Genomic DNA, 21024 nt, shown 5'->3' on the forward strand with positions numbered 1-21024 from the left:
TGTACATGAGGTTCCAGTCTGTCATTCCTTTATCAATTGAAACAGATCTTTTTCAAACTGGAGAGATAGTCTCCACATGACCTACCTTCTGGCCAAAAGTCCCCTGGCAAGTGCCTGGAACTGGATGATGATGTCTGTCAGTTTGAGGTCTCTCTCCTCCTCCAGGTGAGCCAATACTCCTGCACGGAAGAAGATCTTACTCTGACCAACACGGAACAAGTTCCCATCCAACTCCAATGCACTGATCTGTAAATTAAAAACAAGTTGAGATGTACATTATGGATTTACTTAATCTGTGTGAATCAAAGACACAGAAATGCAATGAGACAAAAAGAATTATTTTTGATGTGGAGTTTTTGACTAGACAAATCTCATCCATTTTAAGTGTTCTTCATCATAATGACTTCACTCTGAACTATACTTCAGTTATATCCCCTGCAACTATCTATAACATTTTTCCTCACTTAGCAAACTTAACTCGCTCATACCTCACAACACATCAACTTTTTTATTTCCTATTTTTTGAAAAAACAGCTGCACGACACATACTCACGTCTTAAATAAAAATTAACGGAACCAATCCTTACCATTTTCTCCACAGCCTTTTTCCCATCCATGAATCCACGTGGGATGGCATTAGGTGTGAGGATCTCATATCGCTGTCTAAACTCCTGGAACAGGATTCTGTTGGGGAAACCTTGACGGCAGATTCGGATGCCCTCCAAGACACCATTACATCTCAGCTGCTCCAGCACAAGGGGAGAGTCGATCTTTCCAGCCTGGAGTGAGACAAACACAAGCATGAGTCTTTGTGACATGGAAACTTTCAAGAATACACATTTACCAGAAACTTTTTCTTGCCCAAATAGTGATGGGACAGGAAATCTGGAAAAAGTCTGAAAAACAAGTAAGTTCATAGAATATCTCAATGAGTTCGCAGCAAAGTTTTATGCTAATTTAGCAATATTTGAGCAATACAAAATAACAAAAGTGTGATTGTACCAAACTTCCATCGAGTCTTAAGAAAAAGCATCTCTGCCATTAACATCTGTCTTCCACAACATGTAATTTATCCTGATTACAACTGCATCTATTTACCTTCTTTTCATGATTGGGAATGATACATCTGACGAAGTTGGGGTTGGTGTTTCTCAGGGTGGCCATGAGCTTAGCTAGTTGCTCCTTGTACAGCTGACCCACGGTACGGAACATGCCCTTGCGTGTCCGGGACCCAAACATGGTGTCCACAGCAGCTGCTGCTCCCATCCCAACGATCTCAGCTGAAACACAGAGGGTTACCATTACACAAAGTCTTCCCTACCTGACACCTGTCCATATAACTAAGTAGGATCCTGGCAAATCCACATGGAAATTACACAAGTTCTTTGTTGAACAAAGTTACCATGGTTCTAAAATGAGAAATTTTTACAACAGTCAAAATGTCGAGATTGCCTTAAGGAACAGAGGCACTATCCATAAAGCTTTCAAAGCACTACATCAATCATAAGTCAATGATATAACAATCAATAACATCACAAGGACTTCTATAGCATTTGTGGATTGGGAACCTGGACGAAGATCCTGATTTCTGTCTGCTCTCAACCATCATGACTGAGGCACATTTAAACCCCAAGATGTAACATGAAAAAAAGCAAGTGAGTGGGCATAGTTTTAGATTGCTCTCAGCAATATTCCAACCATATGGTGGCAGTCTGTAAATATTTTAAGGATGAACCAGACAATCCAATGATCAACACCATGACCATCGATCTACACAACTAGAACATGATGCCATGTGTCAAGCAAGTCAGTGAGCCTGATCACTCGATCCCTTTAGTTGCTTCAATATATATATGCTCTCAGAGTCAGTGAAAGCCATACCATCTTTCCAGATTGAAGCTACAAAGGTATCAGAGGAGGCCTGCATCAATGACACAACATTTTCATTGAGGGGATCCATGTTCTTCAACAGCCAATTGGCTGCTTGGTAGTCAACCTGTAAACAAGGGAAAAGTCTGTCATTCAAATCTTTACTCGCACGAAAAATGTAAATGTCTTTGTGAATAAAAATGTAATTTTATAGTTATCCTGACTCATGTTATTATGCTTATCTCCTTCCTCTATGCGAAGATAGTGGAAACCTTCAAATCCCTTGAAGTTCTCTTCTTGAAGCGGACGTACTCAGTCACCCACAACTAGCCTTCCCTTTTATCCCTTGGCACCCTCATTGGTCACATGACCATCCATACTAGACGGTTGTAGGCACTTCAAGAGATTTCAAGTGTTCCACTATCATTCGCACAGTGAGGAAGAGACATAATAGCAGGAGTCCGATAAGGAAAAATATTTGAATTTTGCAAGTAATGTAGCCATGAATCAAATGCATTGGGCTTTTGAGTCTGCGGTGGGCTTATCCCCTTCCATATCTAGATGCCTGCTGTACTTTCACTGCTCAGAATGCTGAATTTATATTTCACTTAGTATGAAAATTGTCTTACTCTGCAGTCCAAGATACTCAGCTGTCACCAGATGCACTGGTTGTTGGCAAGCCAGGCAAAAACAGCAGCATCAACACTAATACTAACTGTCAAATGACTAGTCACAAATGTAGGGGAAACAACTCTCATTTATTTGATTGTCGCCAGGTGTGCTGTTTTTGCAACTGAAATGTAAGGTTCCACTACTGTTCTCAACATAACTGATTAGAAGCTATATGCAGTTAAGCTGTGCTGCTGAGTTGAGGGCCTCCTTGACAAAAAGGGCATATACATTGATAAAGTCATCACTACACCGAAGTGGCATAAGGTTAAACAGGTAACACTTGGCAACGAAGAGACATCCAGTGTATTATGCTGCCATGCCTGCAACCAGATGACAGACCACATGTAGCATTGAAGATCTCCCTGTGCATTATACTTACTCTGCCAGCATAGTGAACAAGGGAGAAGTCAGCGTCAGCTCTGAAGTCCGGTTTGTGGAATTTGGGGTGACCAGTGTGCTGGGCAATCAGTTTCTCAACAAACGTCTTGTCTGTGGCCTTCGGGAACCAACACTCTTCATCCAAAAGAGCCAGGATACCCATCGGCTGTGAACAAGAAACACAAGTACGTCAGCTGATGGGTGAAAATCAGAATGCTAAATCAGACCTCAACCAGAATTTTCCTGCTCAAGTTTTGAGCAAAAAGATACCTTTCTATATAACCGTTACATTTAAGAATTCACATCTATGCATTTTTTTGTTCTCTTTTACATAATATCACATAATTTTGCCACAAGTGATACACCATGTTTCATACGAGGTCAATGACCACTTGACGTGATTGATAAGCTAACCTTCTCCAGAAGGTCAATTGTGGGCTGCAGATCAAGACCAAAGTCAATGAACTTCCACTCAATGCCTTCTCTCTGGTACTCTTCCTGCTCCAGGATGAACATGGTGTGGTTGAACAACTGCTGCAGTTTCTCATTGGTGTAGTTGATGCACAGTTGTTCAAAGGAGTTCATCTGAAACACACAAAATGTTTGCTAGGCACATCTAGTTTCAAATCAAATTCCTGCATTAAATAAAATAAATTATCCAAACTTTATCAAAAATGGAGTTTGTTGACGTTTCCGTTGTTTCTCTGACGTAGGAAATTGTTTCAGGTTCCCTGTCCACATGAGTATTTAACTTATCCATCAGTTCACAATGAGTTATCTCCCTTTCATCATTTCCATTCATGAGATGACGCAGTGGTACATTCTGATAAAAATATTTATTGATTTAAGTATATGGTGCACCGAACTAAACCTAAATATATCTAACCAACAACCCTACATGAAATCAAAAGTGACTTAATCTTAATAAAAAAAGTTTTCTTACATGGAAATATTTTATCATTAAAAATCCGTTTGAAATTAGCACTGTTGCCATTTTATTCCTGAAACCATCTGTCTGAAGCTGATGACTGCCAAAACTCACAACGTTTCATGCAACAGCTTGACACTGAAGATCGCAGATTTTGAATCAAAATGAAAAAGCATAGCTGAGACCATAAAATAGGAAAATTTGGTCCCATAAGCTGGCCATTCTTGCTAAAACTCAGTCTAAGAAAGGTGACCGGAAACGCATCCAATCCATTGCGGACACTGATCTTACAATAAAGTCAATCCAAATGATAAATCTCAACATCTGAAACAAAAGCATGCATTACAACATAAATACAGAAAGTATAGTTCTAATCAGTTTGAAGTAACGTAAATTACAATGAGTTTGAAGCACAAGAGAATAAGAGAAGAAAGTGAAAGTCAGAAATAGGAAAACTAACCCTCCCAGTTGTTCCATCATTCTAATGCTACAAAAACTGACTTGTAATGAGAACTCTTAAGAATGAAAGCTAAATTAGAAAATATCATGCACTAATTATTCCTTAAATATTTATCAAAGAATGTCACTTAACTATTGCCAATCAATGACACATGAAACCTGTAAAATCCAAATAATATATTGAACTGTTTCCTCCAATTTCAAACATTACAAGACAACATTCTCCTAATTGTACTTATGTGCTTTATGAAGTGTGATTATTTGAACTTCACAAACATGCACACTTAATCAACTTTCACACCTGTTAGCAAAGACGTTCTAAAATATGTATTATTTTCAATGCTGTATGGAGACGCCAACCTAATAGATTGTGTTTCACACTCAAACTAACAGCTTAACCAATACAAAATGAAGGGCTTTGTGTGCCACTCCATGATCCAAAAGCGACTCAAAAAGGCTCCTTTAAGTCCGTAGTGAGAAAAAGGTATGTCAGTTTTGTTTCATGTATGGATAGCACTAAAAGATGCAGGTGTTTGAAGATTACGACTTTGATGAATCCAGTGAGCATGGTTTTACCCCCCTTTTAGCAAGTTGAACCCAGGTGTACCGCATGACACTTTAACCATTAGGCTAACCCCCATTGCTCCTCATTGAATCAGACAATGAAGCTGACAAATCATAGTCATGATATATTCAGATTCACGATCACAGATTTTTGGTTGGTTTTGTAGGACCCAAGTCCGCACAGCTCTCAGATGCACCTTGACTACTCAGGTATCCCGTTTCACGAAAGACAAAGGCATCAAGAGTGTTACATACGTCATGGAACACACAAAAAAAATAGCTTGTTTTTTTAAATGAGATGACCTGAGCTTCCAATCTGAAAGACCCTGGAGCCCACTGAAGATTCCCTTATAGGTCTTGTCCCTATATTTTCAGTCCTTTCAAAGTTAGCGTCTCAGACAAGTTTGCAGTCAATAGTCATACCATGCATGATCATAGCCAACCTGGGAGCAACAACTGTTAGAGCCACACCAATAACTTAATCATTAATGGGACAGGAGAAACACATACATTAAGGAGGAATACTATCAACACGCAGAGATTACTTATTTCATTCTGTTGCTTACTATCAATAGGCAGAGACTACTTATTTCATTCTGTTTCTTTCAACATTTCCACAATCGACCTCTATCCCCAAAATGTACAACAGAACTAAAAATATTCAGGTTCAGTTATATAAAAATATATATACAAGAATGGAAAAAAACTAAGGGAGAATGAACAAGAAAATATAACATTAACATTCTCAGCTACAAGTTGGGAACAACACGTGCATGCTGTTTGCTAAACTGAAATCTCATAATGTTTGAAATAAGACAACAAATAACATTGTGAAATCTATTGGCAATTCTCATGCTTTTGAATGAAATAAGTGGTAATCGGACACTGCTGGACTACATCAGCCAGACAAGGGCACTTGCGAGCAAGTAGTTTACCTTTTCGGTGGACTGAAGGAGTTAAAATATGGAGAAAAATAAATAAATATGGAAAAGCAGAGAATGATCATTTGATGAGAAGTATTAAGAAGAAATTGGGTAAATGGGGACATAGCCAAGGAAGGGGTAAAGAGAAGAGCAATAGCAATGAAGGGTATCAAAAACAATGCTTCTTCACACGGATTGGATTTCAACAAGGATGCAAGTTTTACCGATCCTGCTGCGACCGTAAAGTACATGGTATTTTTTTCGTCGTATACGTCTTCCTGACACTATGGCAAACAATGAAGTGATGGAAATGACTTAATCAATGAATATAACTGGGAAAATGATGCCATTCTTAAATGATGATAGAATGCTGAGACAAAACTGAAGATGAAAAGCAGCAAACTGACAACAAACCACGCACGATGAAAGGGGCAATAAGAATTAGCCAGGGACAAATAAGCCATGTTCCTTACTCAGGGATTTATCTAGGTTGATTATCTTTGGCACTCAAACTGGGAAAAAATGACAGCTTTAATCAAACCTGGACAATTCTACAGTTTATTGACAAATTGGCATTTCAATATTCCATTTAATAAAATTATGTTTAACAAAATATTAACGTTTTATCCTCTTTATGTTACCAGTGAAACAGACAATAAATCTGTTGGAACCATGTAAGTATATTTTCCATTTCAATTTTCCCCCCTGCCATTTGCCCGAGACCTGAGTCTGGTATGATCCTCTAAGTCAGTCTAGATAAATCCCTGTTATTCCAATAGCATCATATTACCGTACCCTTTAATAATTAGTTGTCTGATCAATTAACTTTCAAATTTACAGCAGCAGAAAAATATGGGAAATCTACGAAGTTCAATTATACACTAGCTTTAACATTCTAAAATATATCACCTTTCAGTTTGGTTTGGCTGGCAAGAAAGAACTTCTGATAATCAAGATATCACACATGTGAATAAATGAAAACACTGACACTAAATATAAAAAATAAACTATGTTGGTATATATGTGCACAATTACGGCATCTATGTTGGTATGAACTGAATAACGATGAAGATGAGCCAAATAAAGATACAATAGGAAGCTATGGAAGCAGGAGTCAGATAGGGAAACATGACAGACAGTTACCTTGAAGATTTCAAAACCAGCAATGTCCAAGATACCAATAAAGCTGGCACCCTGTCTCTTTGTTCTGTCCAGAGATCGGTTGATGCGGGAGACAATCCATTTAAACATCCTCTCATACAAAGCCTTGGAAATGGCCTCCACTGCAAACTCAACCTGAAACATATGGCATCAAGTCATCCAATGTTCAGTTTGATGAAGCATTTATTCAGCCGTGACAAAAACTAAATCCTAATACCAATGATAAACTATAGTTAATACGTAAACACTAAAATGTTGTTCTTAAGGGTGCTTTCAAACCAATCATTCAAGGATGATCAATCATTCCACCCTTTGCATGGCATTGTTACAAGTTACCTCTCCCCTTATCTAAAACAATATCAGATCACATTGCAACATTAATAGCCCATGAGAGTTTGTAGTTCAAGAAACAAACCTGTGCTTTTGTCTGAGCCTTAGTTACGTAGTCTCTGCCAACCTTGATCTTGGGTTTGAGGAATGCTTGAGTGATTGCAGTCACGGGGAGACCAAGGAGATGACAGGCCTTCTGAGCAACTACACAGACAGACATACATCAATTTAAGACATCCAACACATGTAGAAACCACTGAAGTGAGTGAGTGAGTTTAGTTTTACGTCGCACTTAGCAATATTCCAGCTATATGGCGACGGTCTGTAAATAATCGAGTCTGGACCAGACAATCCAGTGATCAACAACATGAGCATCGATCTGCACAATGGGGAACCGATGACATGTGTCAACCAAGTCAGCCAGTCTGACCACCCGATCCCGTTAGTCGCCTCTTACGACAAGCAGAGTCACCTTTTATGGCAAGCATGGGTTGCTGAAGGCCTATTCTACCCCGGGACCTTCACGAAGTGTGTAGCAGTGAAATTATACAGCTAAACAGAGTTGAGGACCACAAATCTTTCTTAGTACACGGTATCATAAGATTAACTATAGCAACATGAAAGCATAGAACTTCATTGCTTTACACGTGCATTTAAAAACATTAAACTTCTGGCAAGTTATTATGATATAGCTGTCATTTTTGTGTGGCTGAAATACCGGTGTTATCGGGCAAGGTGGCTTGGTCAGAGTTCCTCTCTGCTTTGAACTGCATGTTGCCGAACAGAAGAACAGCAGACACCACTCGGAAAACAGCTGCAACAAAAAAATAAACGGATGTAGAAATTCTCTTTGTTATACCTTGGTAGACATCTTACTATTGGCTTGACATGTTCAGATCTTACCACTGACTTACGCAGTTGAAATCTTACTGTTAGCTTACCTATATTTCTTCTAAATGTTGCAACTAGATGCATTCTTCAAGTCAATGCCCTAACAACCTAATTACACAAAGAGCATATTTGGGGCTTTAGTTGAAGCACTACGTTTTTCTGTTCTTATCAGAAGCTAAATTAATCAACATTAAGTTAACAATGAGCTCAGTCAACAAATACATCACATAAACATCACAAGAAAACAATTCTGGAGGTGGCAAGTAGAAACACTGAAGAGATGATTTCTGAATTTTAAGTTCTTCATAAAGTATCAGATCAGGCAATTGGTTAGCTAGTCAACCTTTCCTTGAAATCAATTCCACCTTCTCTACCCGTCACCAGATGAAAACCTGAAATCCACATTCACTTCTAAACAAGGGTGTTCTGCACAAGCCCACCCACCTGACTGGTCCTCTGCATTGATGCCCATGATGGTCATGGCTTCGATGGTGTTGCGGAACTCCATGACGTCATCAATGCCGCTGACAGGCATGTGGCCATTAGTGAGGTATGCGTAGTTCCTGATGTCCTCCAGCAGAAACTCCTCTGAGGATACAATGAATAATAGCTTCAGTAAAAACATACAACCTTGTGTAAAAATTTTTGAACCGTATAAAGCAAGAACCCTCAGGTTACAAATTCACCTCGCTTTGACAGTGTCAAGGGAACAAATTATCTATAGCAGGTCCTACAAGAGTTAACTGCAAAACTCAAAAGTAGTATTCCTTCCTTATCTGTCCACATACAAGAATAGTTTTTGAGCTGTAAAACAATGCCATAGCATTGGGGTTTACCTTCAGATTTTACTGAGGAGAAAGCTGTTATGAGGTAATGTCAGTACTGTCAAAATTATTTTGTCTTACATATAATTGTTTTGACCCCTTATGTATGAACACTGTTGTGACAATTATGTGATAACAGCAATAAGGAAGTAAATGTTTAAAATAAAGGTATTTCTATGTTTATGACTCACATGTATTATCAAATTAAAACAAACACATGAAATACACTTTAATATCTAAAAGACCTTTATTGTATCTTGCAAAGATCTCCATATTTTAAGTGCACATTGACCTACTTTGGCAGGAACCTCAACACTGAGACTGAGTCAACATGTCTACCGTGTGTCCTCATTATAAAGTTCTCAAAACCTATACACAGGTACACAGACTGCTAACTCTAGTCAAATACACAAACACAAAACTAACCATGCTTGCTGATTTCATTACATTTCATTTAATTTATTTGTCTGCATGCTTATCATAATGCTTTATAATGAGGCAATTTAGCATATCACTATCAGACACCTGACATCTACATACAAAACGACAAAGAAACTGAAATTCAGAATCTATTCAATATATGTATTTAACCACTTTGAAGATCTAGTATGGAACGAAGAAGAGCTGAAATAATATGCTGGAAACCCCTTGCATAAATTTAATGTAGGTAACTTAGTTTCCGGACCAGCTGCTGACACCGTCAATGAAAGTTTGTCATCTCAGGCATATAATGAGGACACACACATCACACACTCATCAGAATATAGACAGCAGAGAGGACTGTCAGCTCAAAGGGATATTCAATGTCCTGTTTGAACCCCCAAGGTCCAACATAACTCTCTGAGCAATGAAGGGCATGGACATACTGATCCATGCCTGTACAAGATTCAGACACAAGAGGAACTGCTTTGATTGATACGTCTATAATTTTTACAGGACTGGTAGCATGACAGAAACACAGACAGTCCGTCTTGACAAATAAAGAATGTCAAAATTGTAGTGATCAATGACACGGTTGTCTGAATCACTATGTCAGTGTAAGACAAAAACCTATCAAAAACATACATCACTGCATTATACTTCTTTCACTCATTGTGGTACTCCAGTCTCAGGATTTGGGAATGCTGGCCTTGCTGTACTTCGTTCACAATAACCATTGTACCAAGAGCAATGACGATATCATTGTCAGTCTCTGGCATGACACCAATCTTGACTACAGTTCATAAAGGTCAAAGAAACCAAAGTGGGTCAGTTATTCTACATATTGTGCCGCACTAGTGAATTTAGTTCACTTGTTTCAGTTTAGTTTAAATTTAATTTAAGTTGAGAGAGTCAAGTTCAAAGTCACATGGTTTTGCTGTAACAGACTGACAAGATGTGTAACATTTTCCATAAAAACATCTCCAACTACTTACTCCTCTGTTGAGGTGTGGCTCCATTGAGGTACTGATAGAACATATGGAAGCTCCTCTCATTCTCAGCTTGTCGCACAGCTCTTGACTTTTCCAGCAGGTCTCACATTGGTTAAGGTTTAACAATTGGAAAAATTGGGACTATCAACTGCTGTAAGTCAAGGGCCAAGGAATCATTCCAAAAAGCCACCTTAGGATTGGCAGTCCTGAATACTCATGAGCATCATAGCACCAATATCACGCTGTGGTACAGGGCCCTGTGGTCCGACAGTTATGTACCCATGAAGAATAAGGGTAAAAATAGGTCTTCAGCAAAACAAAAGGAGACTATGCTAGTTATTGGAGGCAACTTATGGATCAGGTGGTCAGGCTTGCTAACTTTGTTGACACATGTCATTGGTTCCCTGGAACAGTAATCCATGACTGTCGTAAGAGGTGACTAGCAGGTTGGTTGGTTGGTTGGTCTGGTGCTTTACTCCGCACTCAACAATATTCCAGCTATATGGCAGAGGTCTATGATTAATCAAGTCTGAATCAGAGAATCCAGTGATCAACAGCATGCATGTCAATCTAGGCAACTGCGATACCATCCAATCCTCTTATCACAAGCATGGGTCACTCACTATACCTAACGTGATGCTGGTAATGTGCACTACCAACATCCAAACATGGTGGCAAGTAGATCGCATGGTGATTATTTCCCTTGATATTACCAGTCTTTCTTATATACAATCAAAATCATTTAGCACACTGATAAACCTTGAAGGTGCAAATACACTGAATGCACTGAATGTTGAGGAGTAAGCATTTTTTAAATCGTGCAAGGATGTAAGTAATTCAAAGTCTTTTGTCAGTTGAGAAATCGACATCCTCCCATAAATGTTTTCACATATTAACGCATTAATGGACTCCATGGTGTTCCTGAACACAGTGCAAATCTATCTGCTTGTTCACATGAAAGGATACATGTTTCAATGTTGGCACCAGATATGTAACCAGACGAATCAAAGTTGATTCGGATGAATTTGCCCTGAAACAGGATCAAAGATGTCATTAAATATCGGAACCTCTCACGTTTGATTCCTCAAAATGGAATTATTATCATTCTTCTTAGAAATTTACAAAATATCATTTGTTTGGACCCCACATGTTCATAAATTCTCTAAAAGGACTATAACCACTTTGTTGGGTCCTACTGTGACAAAGTCACATGATGGTATGAAAAGATTTTGCTTTAGCTGCTTCAGCAGTTTAATCATTCTTAGAAGAGTACTTGCTCAAATGCGAAATTTGTGGCATTACGTTTTATATTGATAACGGCAACAAACTTTTAAATATTATCATTAATTATATTCTACACTGAACGTTGAACTTACAAATCGAGAAGAGTTGTCATTCTTGATTGTCTTGGCATTTCCAAAAGCCTCAAGGATGGGGTTGGCTTGCAGCAGCTGGTTCTCAAGTTCTCCCTGTAATGATGCATATTGGGATGTGATACAGGTAGAAGAAAGGACTCCTGTGATGGTGAAGTGAGGTGAGAAATGGATTGGGCAGCCAGTGTACACTACACAGTACTTGCATCCTTTGTAGGATATCAAATTTAACATTTATCTTTTTTCAATATAATCATTTTTCTCTTAGCAATAAAGGCTGATAAAAAGGAATTCAAGCAATTTCGGACAAGCACCCAAATAGGAAAGAATTTTCTATTTGTGATTAAAAAACTCCAATGTATGCAATTTGAAGCAATGTTACATACTGATTTAGCTAAAAAAAAATTGGAAAGAGTAAAAATAAATTATGACAGACAGCTGGCTGCTCCTGGTACAATGGGAAATGTAGTGGATTAGTAATGGTGACAATGAGGTGGTCTAATAACTATAACAATGAATGAAAATGGTTGCATATGATGGTGAAATAATGAACACACAATAATCAGACAATGAGCAAAGAGAGCTATCTAAAACAATTCATTTATGATGCAAAAATACCTTATGTTCAAATATTTGGCAAAGGGTTAAATCATCACTGAAGAAAACAAAAATCAACCATGAAAACTAAACCGTAATCTTTCCAGATTAGTCACATAGAAAATACCTTGAGGAGAAAACATGGAGTAAAACAATACTGTTATACCATAGCTTAATAAACCTGACCATTGTAATGTATGCAATGGGACAACAATGAATTCACATGCATGAGATGAAGCAGGATGATACATGCAACAACTTCAAGACAATGACTAAGATGACATAAACCAAATAAAAACAGATGACAGGCTCTGACATACTGGGCTGCATCAACACTGGAATATATCTACTGTCTATGGTACACTGTCCATACATGGATTCGATGAAAGAAATGTATAATGTTTATGTGATCACTCTTTATTTTCAGACTTGCATATAATCTCCAGTCCTAAATAAATAAATAAATAAATATGGAAGTTTGGAATTAAACGTTTATTTCTAATCTTAAGGAAAACTTCAGTAAAATTAGTAAATGCAAAACTAAAAGGCATCTATTTTGTTACAGTATTAAAACTAAAATAAGAAAAAACATATCAGCTTGATACCGTTCAGTGTCAGAGTTGAACAAAAAACAATGGCTGAAGCATGAACGAATGATACAATGAAAAGGTGACTTGACCTTGAACATGATTCAATCTCAAAGGAACAAATTCATGATAGTCTAACTAATAAATTCATTCTTCTTTTCTTTGAAAGCAATGTCTATTTAAGGGAAGGTCTACTCTACTTCCATACAGAAGTAAACAAACATTTACACAACATCACAATCTTAGGTCATAAACAAGATATTTCTGTAACTGCAAACACTTTATTCTCTGAAAAAACTCCAAAATGATGAAATAATATATATTTGGTTAGTCTTACATATTTTGAAAATACACAATTACATATACAACAGCACACTTTGCATATGATATGTTAAGTGCTGGAGTAGATAAACAAAATGTTTTTAAGCATTAATTCAAAATCACATCAACAAAAGTAAATTAAATATACTTTTTTAAAAAGCGTTTTCAACGTAAAAAATCCATAAAAAAGAGGTTCAACTGTAAATGATTTTGAATCACTGAGACCACCAAACAAATTACCTTAATTTTCAGAAAGGTGCTATCTACTTTGGAATGCATCTATGTAAACATTGCCAGTCGTAACATAGAGAAGCAAACACTGTACATATGGAGAAAAATAAGTCACACAATAACAGGTTTTAGGGATAAGTGCAAATCGTAAAGCTTAATCTTGTCCAACTTAATGAACTAAAACACACACAGCTGGTCTTCGGCAGTCCGTTACTTACACAGAACAAAGCCAAATGGGAGACCTTTAAATAATCAGGAAATAATCATAACATGGTAACTGGATCAAACTCTGCAAAATAATGTTTCTATTACATCTATCTGCGAATCAATACCATGATGAGTAATACCTATAGCATCTAATGAGCCTCAGTCTAAGCTGCAATGACAACCCATGGAAAAAGAAACTCTCTCCAACATTGGGAGTACACTAACAATTCAAATCACAAAACACACTGGCTGAAAGATATTCATCCACAAGCTGTCTCAACTTCGTCCTGCAATTTTCCCTTCAGACACAAGCCAAATGGGGTGCTGTATCTAAAATGATAATAACCACATGCCATCAATCTCTATATTAGTGACAATTTCTTTTCAAATCGTTTGAAGTCCTTTGCGAGAGTTTTAACAGAGTGAGAAATCTTTTAACACCATTTTCAATCACGATGAATTTGAAACCTTGATTTATGTTCAGGGTCCAAATGACTGATGAATGTTATGGTTGAATAATACATTTTCTCTTATCTTGCAGCCAGTGGTTTAATCCCATGTGGAGAGAGTTGGGATATGCATCAACAGGAGGGTACTTACAAGGTTGAACTCTTTGTTCTAGGTGGCCCACAACAGAAAACAGAGTAACATGATCATCATCTGCTCATGTCATGCATCCTACCATGCTTGTCTACCTTCTACCACAACTAGATAAAGCAGAACTAGAACCAGAAAACTATTCTCTCATCTACATCTATCTTTACAACAATTACTGTTTGTGAGATTATTATTTCTGCACAGTATGTAGAACAATTGATAGAAGGGTACTTTAACGTTAACTCAGAAACAATTGTTGTTAAACATCATGTTATTTATCTAGTCGCTTACGATAACTGCACAATGTGCTTACATGAAATCTTAATTTAATAATATTTTTTTTTTCAGAATGATAAACTGTGAAAAGTGACAGGCACTAATGGCAAAACCGCCAACATTGTGAGAAGTGTCAAAATTCAAAATGGCCGACTTGGCAACATGGAGGCATGTATTTGCATCAAGCAGGATTTCTAGCCAAAGCTAGATTCACAAACAGATTGGAAGCTTTAAGAATCCCATGCCATTAAGAGCAAGAACTGGTCTCCATAGTGAAGACTTGCATAAACGTCTACATTCCGAAAGTCTTCCGAACCTAGAGGATGCACATTCGGTGGAAGGGTAACTGACAGGTTATTACACTTATACCATGTTTGTAAAATTTCAAATGACTGTTGGAGGGTAAAATTTAATTAAACACAACTCGAAATAATATGTCTTTTTTGAAATCATATAAAACGCAAATGAATTCTAATCATCAGGTTCCCTTCCAGGATAAAATATTTACCAGAGAAGTTTGGATGGCATTCAACATGACATTAAAAGTGTAAACACTTTTTTATTGAAAGCTCATCCAAATTCTCATAATAGCATGCATTTAGGCAGTGTGCCAATGTAGTTAAACTTAGGTTATTTAATTATCACTAATTCTCATGATTATCTTTTATCAACAGCATTCAGTGTTACTATTCATGTTTCAACATCAGCCTTCAGCATCATGCCTCATTAAATTGTCTGATTAAATACATGCCTGACATCAATGAGTATTAGGTCATGCTTTCAGATTAATGTTCTTGGGTATTCACTGTATCAGTACTGGGTACTGTCAGAATATTATGTCAGTGTCAATTCATCACTGCAACTTAACACAATTTAATCCTCAGACTGCACTTCATCAAAAGCATTCTTTTATACATGCAGCCAAGGAAGTACCTTTCAGGGTAATTACCGAAATAATACACTGAAGGACATTTATTTTTTAAAAGGTGTAAATGATTTTCATTTTGTTTGATTCTGTGTTTGTTTATTGTTGAACTCCAGGGATCCTTAAGTTCAACGTTGACATGCAACTATTAGGTGTTGCTTTGTTGGTTGGTTGGTTAGTTGGTTTACAGCCACATTCAGCAATAGTCCAGCTACATTCAGCAATATTCCAGCTACATAACAGGGTGGCTGTAAATCATTGCATCTGGACCAGACAACCCAGTGGTCAACAAATGAGCATCAATCTATACAACTTGGACACCATGACATTTGTCAACCAATTACAACAGCCTGACCACCAGATCCTGTTAGTCACTTATTATGACAAACATGGGTTACTGAAAACCCATCCTAACCTGGATCTTCACAGCTTCTCATATTTTAGTTTGTCTTAAACTGACAACTTGGAACAGCTCCACCATATACAAGGTAGAGTTCCAAATCAACATTTGTGGATTCAAGATAAGTGATAACCAGTAAATGACCTGGTGACGTTTCCTTTAAGATTAAGATTTTACAGTTTGATATGTGTCAGTTCTGGGAGTAGTGAAATTAAGAATAGATTTGTAACCATTCCAGGGGATATTAAAACCAACTAAAGTTAGTGGATATACAATATATTTTGGTTTATCTTCTTATTATAACACACTCCATGCCCAACATGTATATACAGTACATAACAGCCCTTGCATCTGTCTCCACAATACCTCATGTTTGACCCATACAAGTCCTTGTCCATCAATCACAGAATACTTAATTACTGAAATAGACTTTCAGTTCGAAATCTATTTAAGATTAGACAATAAAATACCCAATATTCTGATCCCTATTCACATTTTCAAATGGGGACAATCCAAATATTTGGGGATATTTATTCTTGCTCAAATACGGGAAAGGATAAACATTTGACCTGTATGAAATAATATCTTAACCGACATCATTTGGACAATAACTTTTGACACCGACACAACCTTTCGTACAAATTTCTCAGTAGAATCCCTTATTGATCAAGCAAAGCATATAATAATTATAGCAGAAAGATCCCTCTTGGCAGACAGCGACACATAATTCACAAAAGCCGAACCCTGTCATGACAACTTGATCTGTTAGTCAAACCAATTCCTGTACATATCCTTTAAACATACAGGACTTTGATCCTCCAAGCACCTCCAACAGCTATCACAATCTATATTCAAATATGATTGGAGAGTTCACATGCCTTAATGCTACATATCATGGAATGAGGTCTAAGGCATTACCAACAGATAACAGAGGGCCAACAGGGAACTGTCACTGCTATCCACTGGTTCGACTTAAAAATGGTCACAACAGATCACAAACATCAGTAAAAGAAATAAGATGTAAGCTATATATTCCAGTACCTTTCTGAATTCAAACTTGCTACAGAGCTAATATCATTATTACAGAACAAACATTTTGTGTACAGAGAATGCCAACTAAAACATGCAATATAAGCAATACCCATGCAGACAACATGCAAAAAGTAACATAAAAGAAAGACAAGCGATCAATCCGATCCTAGCGCTAAGGGGTGCCATTCTGCGGCCATGCATAACGTCTTACCGGCACATGGAGGTTGGACACAGAGCTCCTTTGGGTGCGGTTAGATGCAGCAACATAGGCCAAATACTGGATCACTTTCTTTGTGTTTTCAGTTTTACCAGCTCCTGATTCACCACTGAAAGAGAGCGAGTGCACAAGTTGAGATTGACGCTGCTAGCAATATTCATTCAATATTAAGCAATAGTACTGAAAGAGTACAATCTCATCTGAACATATGAACTGCAGGGAGAGAAACCTTATAAAACTTCCCACTAGACCACAGAATCCAGTGAGTGGACAATAATTAATGGCCCAGTCTGTACTTCATTGGTCCAAAACAACAGTCACAGATTTACTTAGCCACTTCACTTGTCACCACTGCAAACTAATCATTTAGTGGTCCTGATAAATATTTTCTAGCCTGGGAAGACATGACTAGCATAAAGTTTGCACACTGGAGCTGTGTGTTAAAAAAAACAAAGAATTGTGATGGTGTAACCTGGTTTGTTTCTTATATGAAGAAAGATATATTGCTAAAGCTACGGTTCTGACTCATCAATGGCTAATTATGTGAATGTTAGCTCAACATCAGTTCATATGGAACTCAACATCTCACACACTGCTGTCATATGAGTGAGTCAGTATGGTTTTACACCACTTTTAGCAATAGACAAGCACTCATGTTGGGCCATCACCAGACACTGCTGTCATGGCATGTTAATGCAAGCAGTATTCCAGGGGATGAATGCAGCAGACTGCGAGCAAGTCTAGCAAACCTGTGACTATGCATGAGCAACATTTCACTAAGATTCATGTGTACTCAAGCAACATAATTTGAACAATGCTTCCCAAATAAATACAACTCATTCCCATTATTACTAAAATATCAATCAAATATCTACATATTATCGTTAAGTCCTTGCTGATAAAATTTAAAAAACCAAGATTTATGTATGTGAACCTCTTTATTGTGAATAGGACGATGTTTCGGAACATATAATCACTTTATGAAGGAGCAAACATACGCTATGAAAAGTTGTGCTATTCACAGTAAAGATGTGAACACACACCCACCCCCCCAAATCTTTAGCTTTCCACTTCTTAAGACCCTTCAAAATTTTATCCTCAATTAATTAAAAAATAAAACCATTAAATAATTCAGACATATCATAGTAATTAGGTAATCCATGGGATGGTAATCTATTCCTGTAAATGAAGCAGATCTCCCTTATCACATGACTTATCAAGGCACTGGTCACAGTGCACTTCCTTCAGTGACATGAATATTTACTTTAGCCTCAAACCCTGCTACAAAACATGAAAAGAATTCAGAACAGGCACAAGCTGTCCCAGTGCTAACATACACCTTATCATGGATTTCACTGATAAATTCGTATTTCTGGCAAAGTTTCTTTCTAGCATTAGAAAAAAGATGGTGGAAACCACTGGTTGGTGCAGCCAAAAATATGTCTTTCATTTCCCTCCACTTATCTGTGTTAGATAACCTAAAATAGTTCTCCCACATTATTCAAAATATTTCCATAACCGTCTGTTTATAGCTGATACCATATGTAATTTAGAGGACTTCTGCTATTATATACATATATATTTGTTGAATACAGAACACTAGGCCTGGATTCAAGTGTGTGCTTGAATGTTTACTAGAACAGCTCTGCCCCTCACATTAATCTTTCAGAAGATAATTCATGAAATGTATGCAATTGCTGTGATATAATGGACATTTTTTTTCTGTGAACAATTATCACCAAACTTACACAATCTAACGCTTAACATATTTTTTTTATGTCCTTTCAACTTCTTTTAAATGTCTTATATTTACAGGTACACTGAACACCACATTTCAAGGATATATAAAGTACATATTTTAAACGTTAATATTTCTATCTCGGTGCTTGAATGTACACCATCAAAGTCACTCCATCCAACTTACGTGCAGAGAATAGACTGGTCCTCCCGATCTGAAAATCAATGAAATATATCATTAGATAGACATACATTCGAAGTCACTTATAAATACTGAAAACCTATTCAATACATCACAAATTTTATTTAACAAGATTTAATTATCAAGACAAAATGGAATTTCGATTGGCTGGCTTCAGTGAAAGTTTGGGCCAGATCTGTTTTGATTTTTAATGCAGGTACCATTGAGGTATTATGTATCACAATTGTATTGTTTATTGAAGCATGACATTATTGCTTGTGGTCTGTTAGCATGACTATTCACAGGTGTCCATTTACCGAGCTATGTGGGTGGTAACAGGCTAGGACAATCAGTATCTCCCTCCATACAGCAATATATCAAGGACTGAGAACAAGTTGAAAGTCCAGCAGGATTATGGTTAACCTCTGACACTTCAGAAAAATTGTCTCTGCTGGTCAAAGGAATATTGCTTTTATTCCTACAGGTGTGACTTCCTTGATGGGCACTTTTGAAGTTGAGGTGAAGAAGAATGATGATAATCTTAAATATATGCAACTTCTTCATTCCATGAAAATGAAATGAAATCCAAGTTTATTTGCAGATTTAAACCATAAGTGGAAATTATCTAGTTGTCTTTGGACAAGTAAGCAACCATTATTTGATTGCCCAATATGAAAACTGACTTGTCCCAGGCGTTGGGCAATGGGATTTTTGAACACCTGATTAACATTAGAATCTATGTCAAAACGTTACCTTTCACGGAATAAAGAATTTGAATGTCCAAATATCATCATTATTCTTCACCTAATGAAAATAATGGTCATGAAAATAATGTCAGTACAACAGTAGCATGTTTTTGATTTATTAATACTGGTGCAGGTTTTATTTATCTTTAATTATATTACATATCTACCACTTGGGGACTGAAACTACTTTCGTAAAGACATGACTGACACATATGCTGCACAATCTGATAATGCATATCCTGTTATGCAGCCCTATATTTGTTTACTCTGTGTCAACAACCCTACACTGCTACTGTATAGAGGGTGGTCTGATCAAAAATGGGTGTACTCACTCAACCCAGGAATGGGTGTGATGCTGACACTGTCCCTGGATTTATCTTTCTTCTCTCCAGATATCCCGAATCAGACCTCTATACTACAAACTGTCATCACAACCGACAAAATCCTACACAGTTAAAACAATTAGTAAGCTTTCCCAGATCATAACATAAATGTGCTTTTGACTTCCATTAATTGAGTTCTATACACTGAGGCTAATATTATGTAATAATTCATGATAAAATGTGAGTGAGGTAGGTTTAATGCCGCTTTTAGCAATATCCCAGCAAATATCAAGACTTGGAAAATGTAATCAATAGATGTCTCAGTGAACCTAAACCAATCACTAGAGATTATCTTGTAAATGTTATGCAAATGAAGGTTAATATTTTCCATAATAATTCAACGACACAATCAATCTCTCAAAGTTATTAAATGCAAATATATACTTTATCATTCCAACTAAAGCCATAATAATTCACAAGGTCAAGTTGTAGCTCTTATCCTTGAACATTGTCAAGAAAGGGTATCAGCACCTAATCTCAGCAGTCACTGTGTGCACATTTATCAGGTTGGAAGTATCAATGGTAGCATTGTCTGAGTGGCCACAATGTCTTCCTTGTACAATAATGGCGTCCTGGACTGGGCCCACAAACCACTCCTCACAGTCCCAGCTGCTGGTGTATGGAGGAAATTACAGGCAACAGTCATCCAAAAAGTTTAATAATATTTCCTGTTCATTCTAAAAACAGACAGTTACAGGAAACAGATCTTCCTGCTTACAACACCATATTGTACAGAAATCTGTAATGAACATGTTTGTCTGTTTGTCCAAACTTACATTTTCCCATTATTTCCAGTAAATTTT

The 21024-nt window shown here is 37.1% G+C and overlaps 1 protein-coding gene across 6 annotated transcripts in view; it reads right to left on the minus strand.

Moving 5' to 3' along the window:
* Nucleotides 1–21024, minus strand: part of LOC137284736 (myosin heavy chain, non-muscle-like) — a 64545-nt gene that overhangs the window by 17680 nt on the left and 25841 nt on the right. For 5 of the 6 annotated variants that reach the window (XM_067816662.1, XM_067816666.1, XM_067816664.1 and 2 more), the window contains exons 3-18: nt 19099–19126; nt 17169–17283; nt 14328–14345; nt 11788–11880; nt 11378–11441; nt 10415–10513; nt 8620–8763; nt 8003–8098; nt 7370–7488; nt 6937–7089; nt 3334–3504; nt 2921–3085; nt 1882–1996; nt 1099–1280; nt 588–779; nt 86–246 (exon numbers count right to left, since the gene is read on the minus strand). In XM_067816662.1, the coding sequence (XP_067672763.1) occupies nt 86–246; nt 588–779; nt 1099–1280; nt 1882–1996; nt 2921–3085; nt 3334–3504; nt 6937–7089; nt 7370–7488; nt 8003–8098; nt 8620–8763; nt 10415–10513; nt 11378–11441; nt 11788–11880; nt 14328–14345; nt 17169–17283; nt 19099–19126 (1915 nt within the window). The remainder of the gene's footprint in view (nt 1–85; nt 247–587; nt 780–1098; nt 1281–1881; nt 1997–2920; nt 3086–3333; nt 3505–6936; nt 7090–7369; nt 7489–8002; nt 8099–8619; nt 8764–10414; nt 10514–11377; nt 11442–11787; nt 11881–14327; nt 14346–17168; nt 17284–19098; nt 19127–21024) is intronic. The other variant, XM_067816663.1, reaches the window with a different exon arrangement.

This window comes from Haliotis asinina, chromosome 5, assembly GCF_037392515.1.
Source record: "Haliotis asinina isolate JCU_RB_2024 chromosome 5, JCU_Hal_asi_v2, whole genome shotgun sequence".
Taxonomy (NCBI): Eukaryota; Metazoa; Mollusca; class Gastropoda; order Lepetellida; family Haliotidae; genus Haliotis; species Haliotis asinina.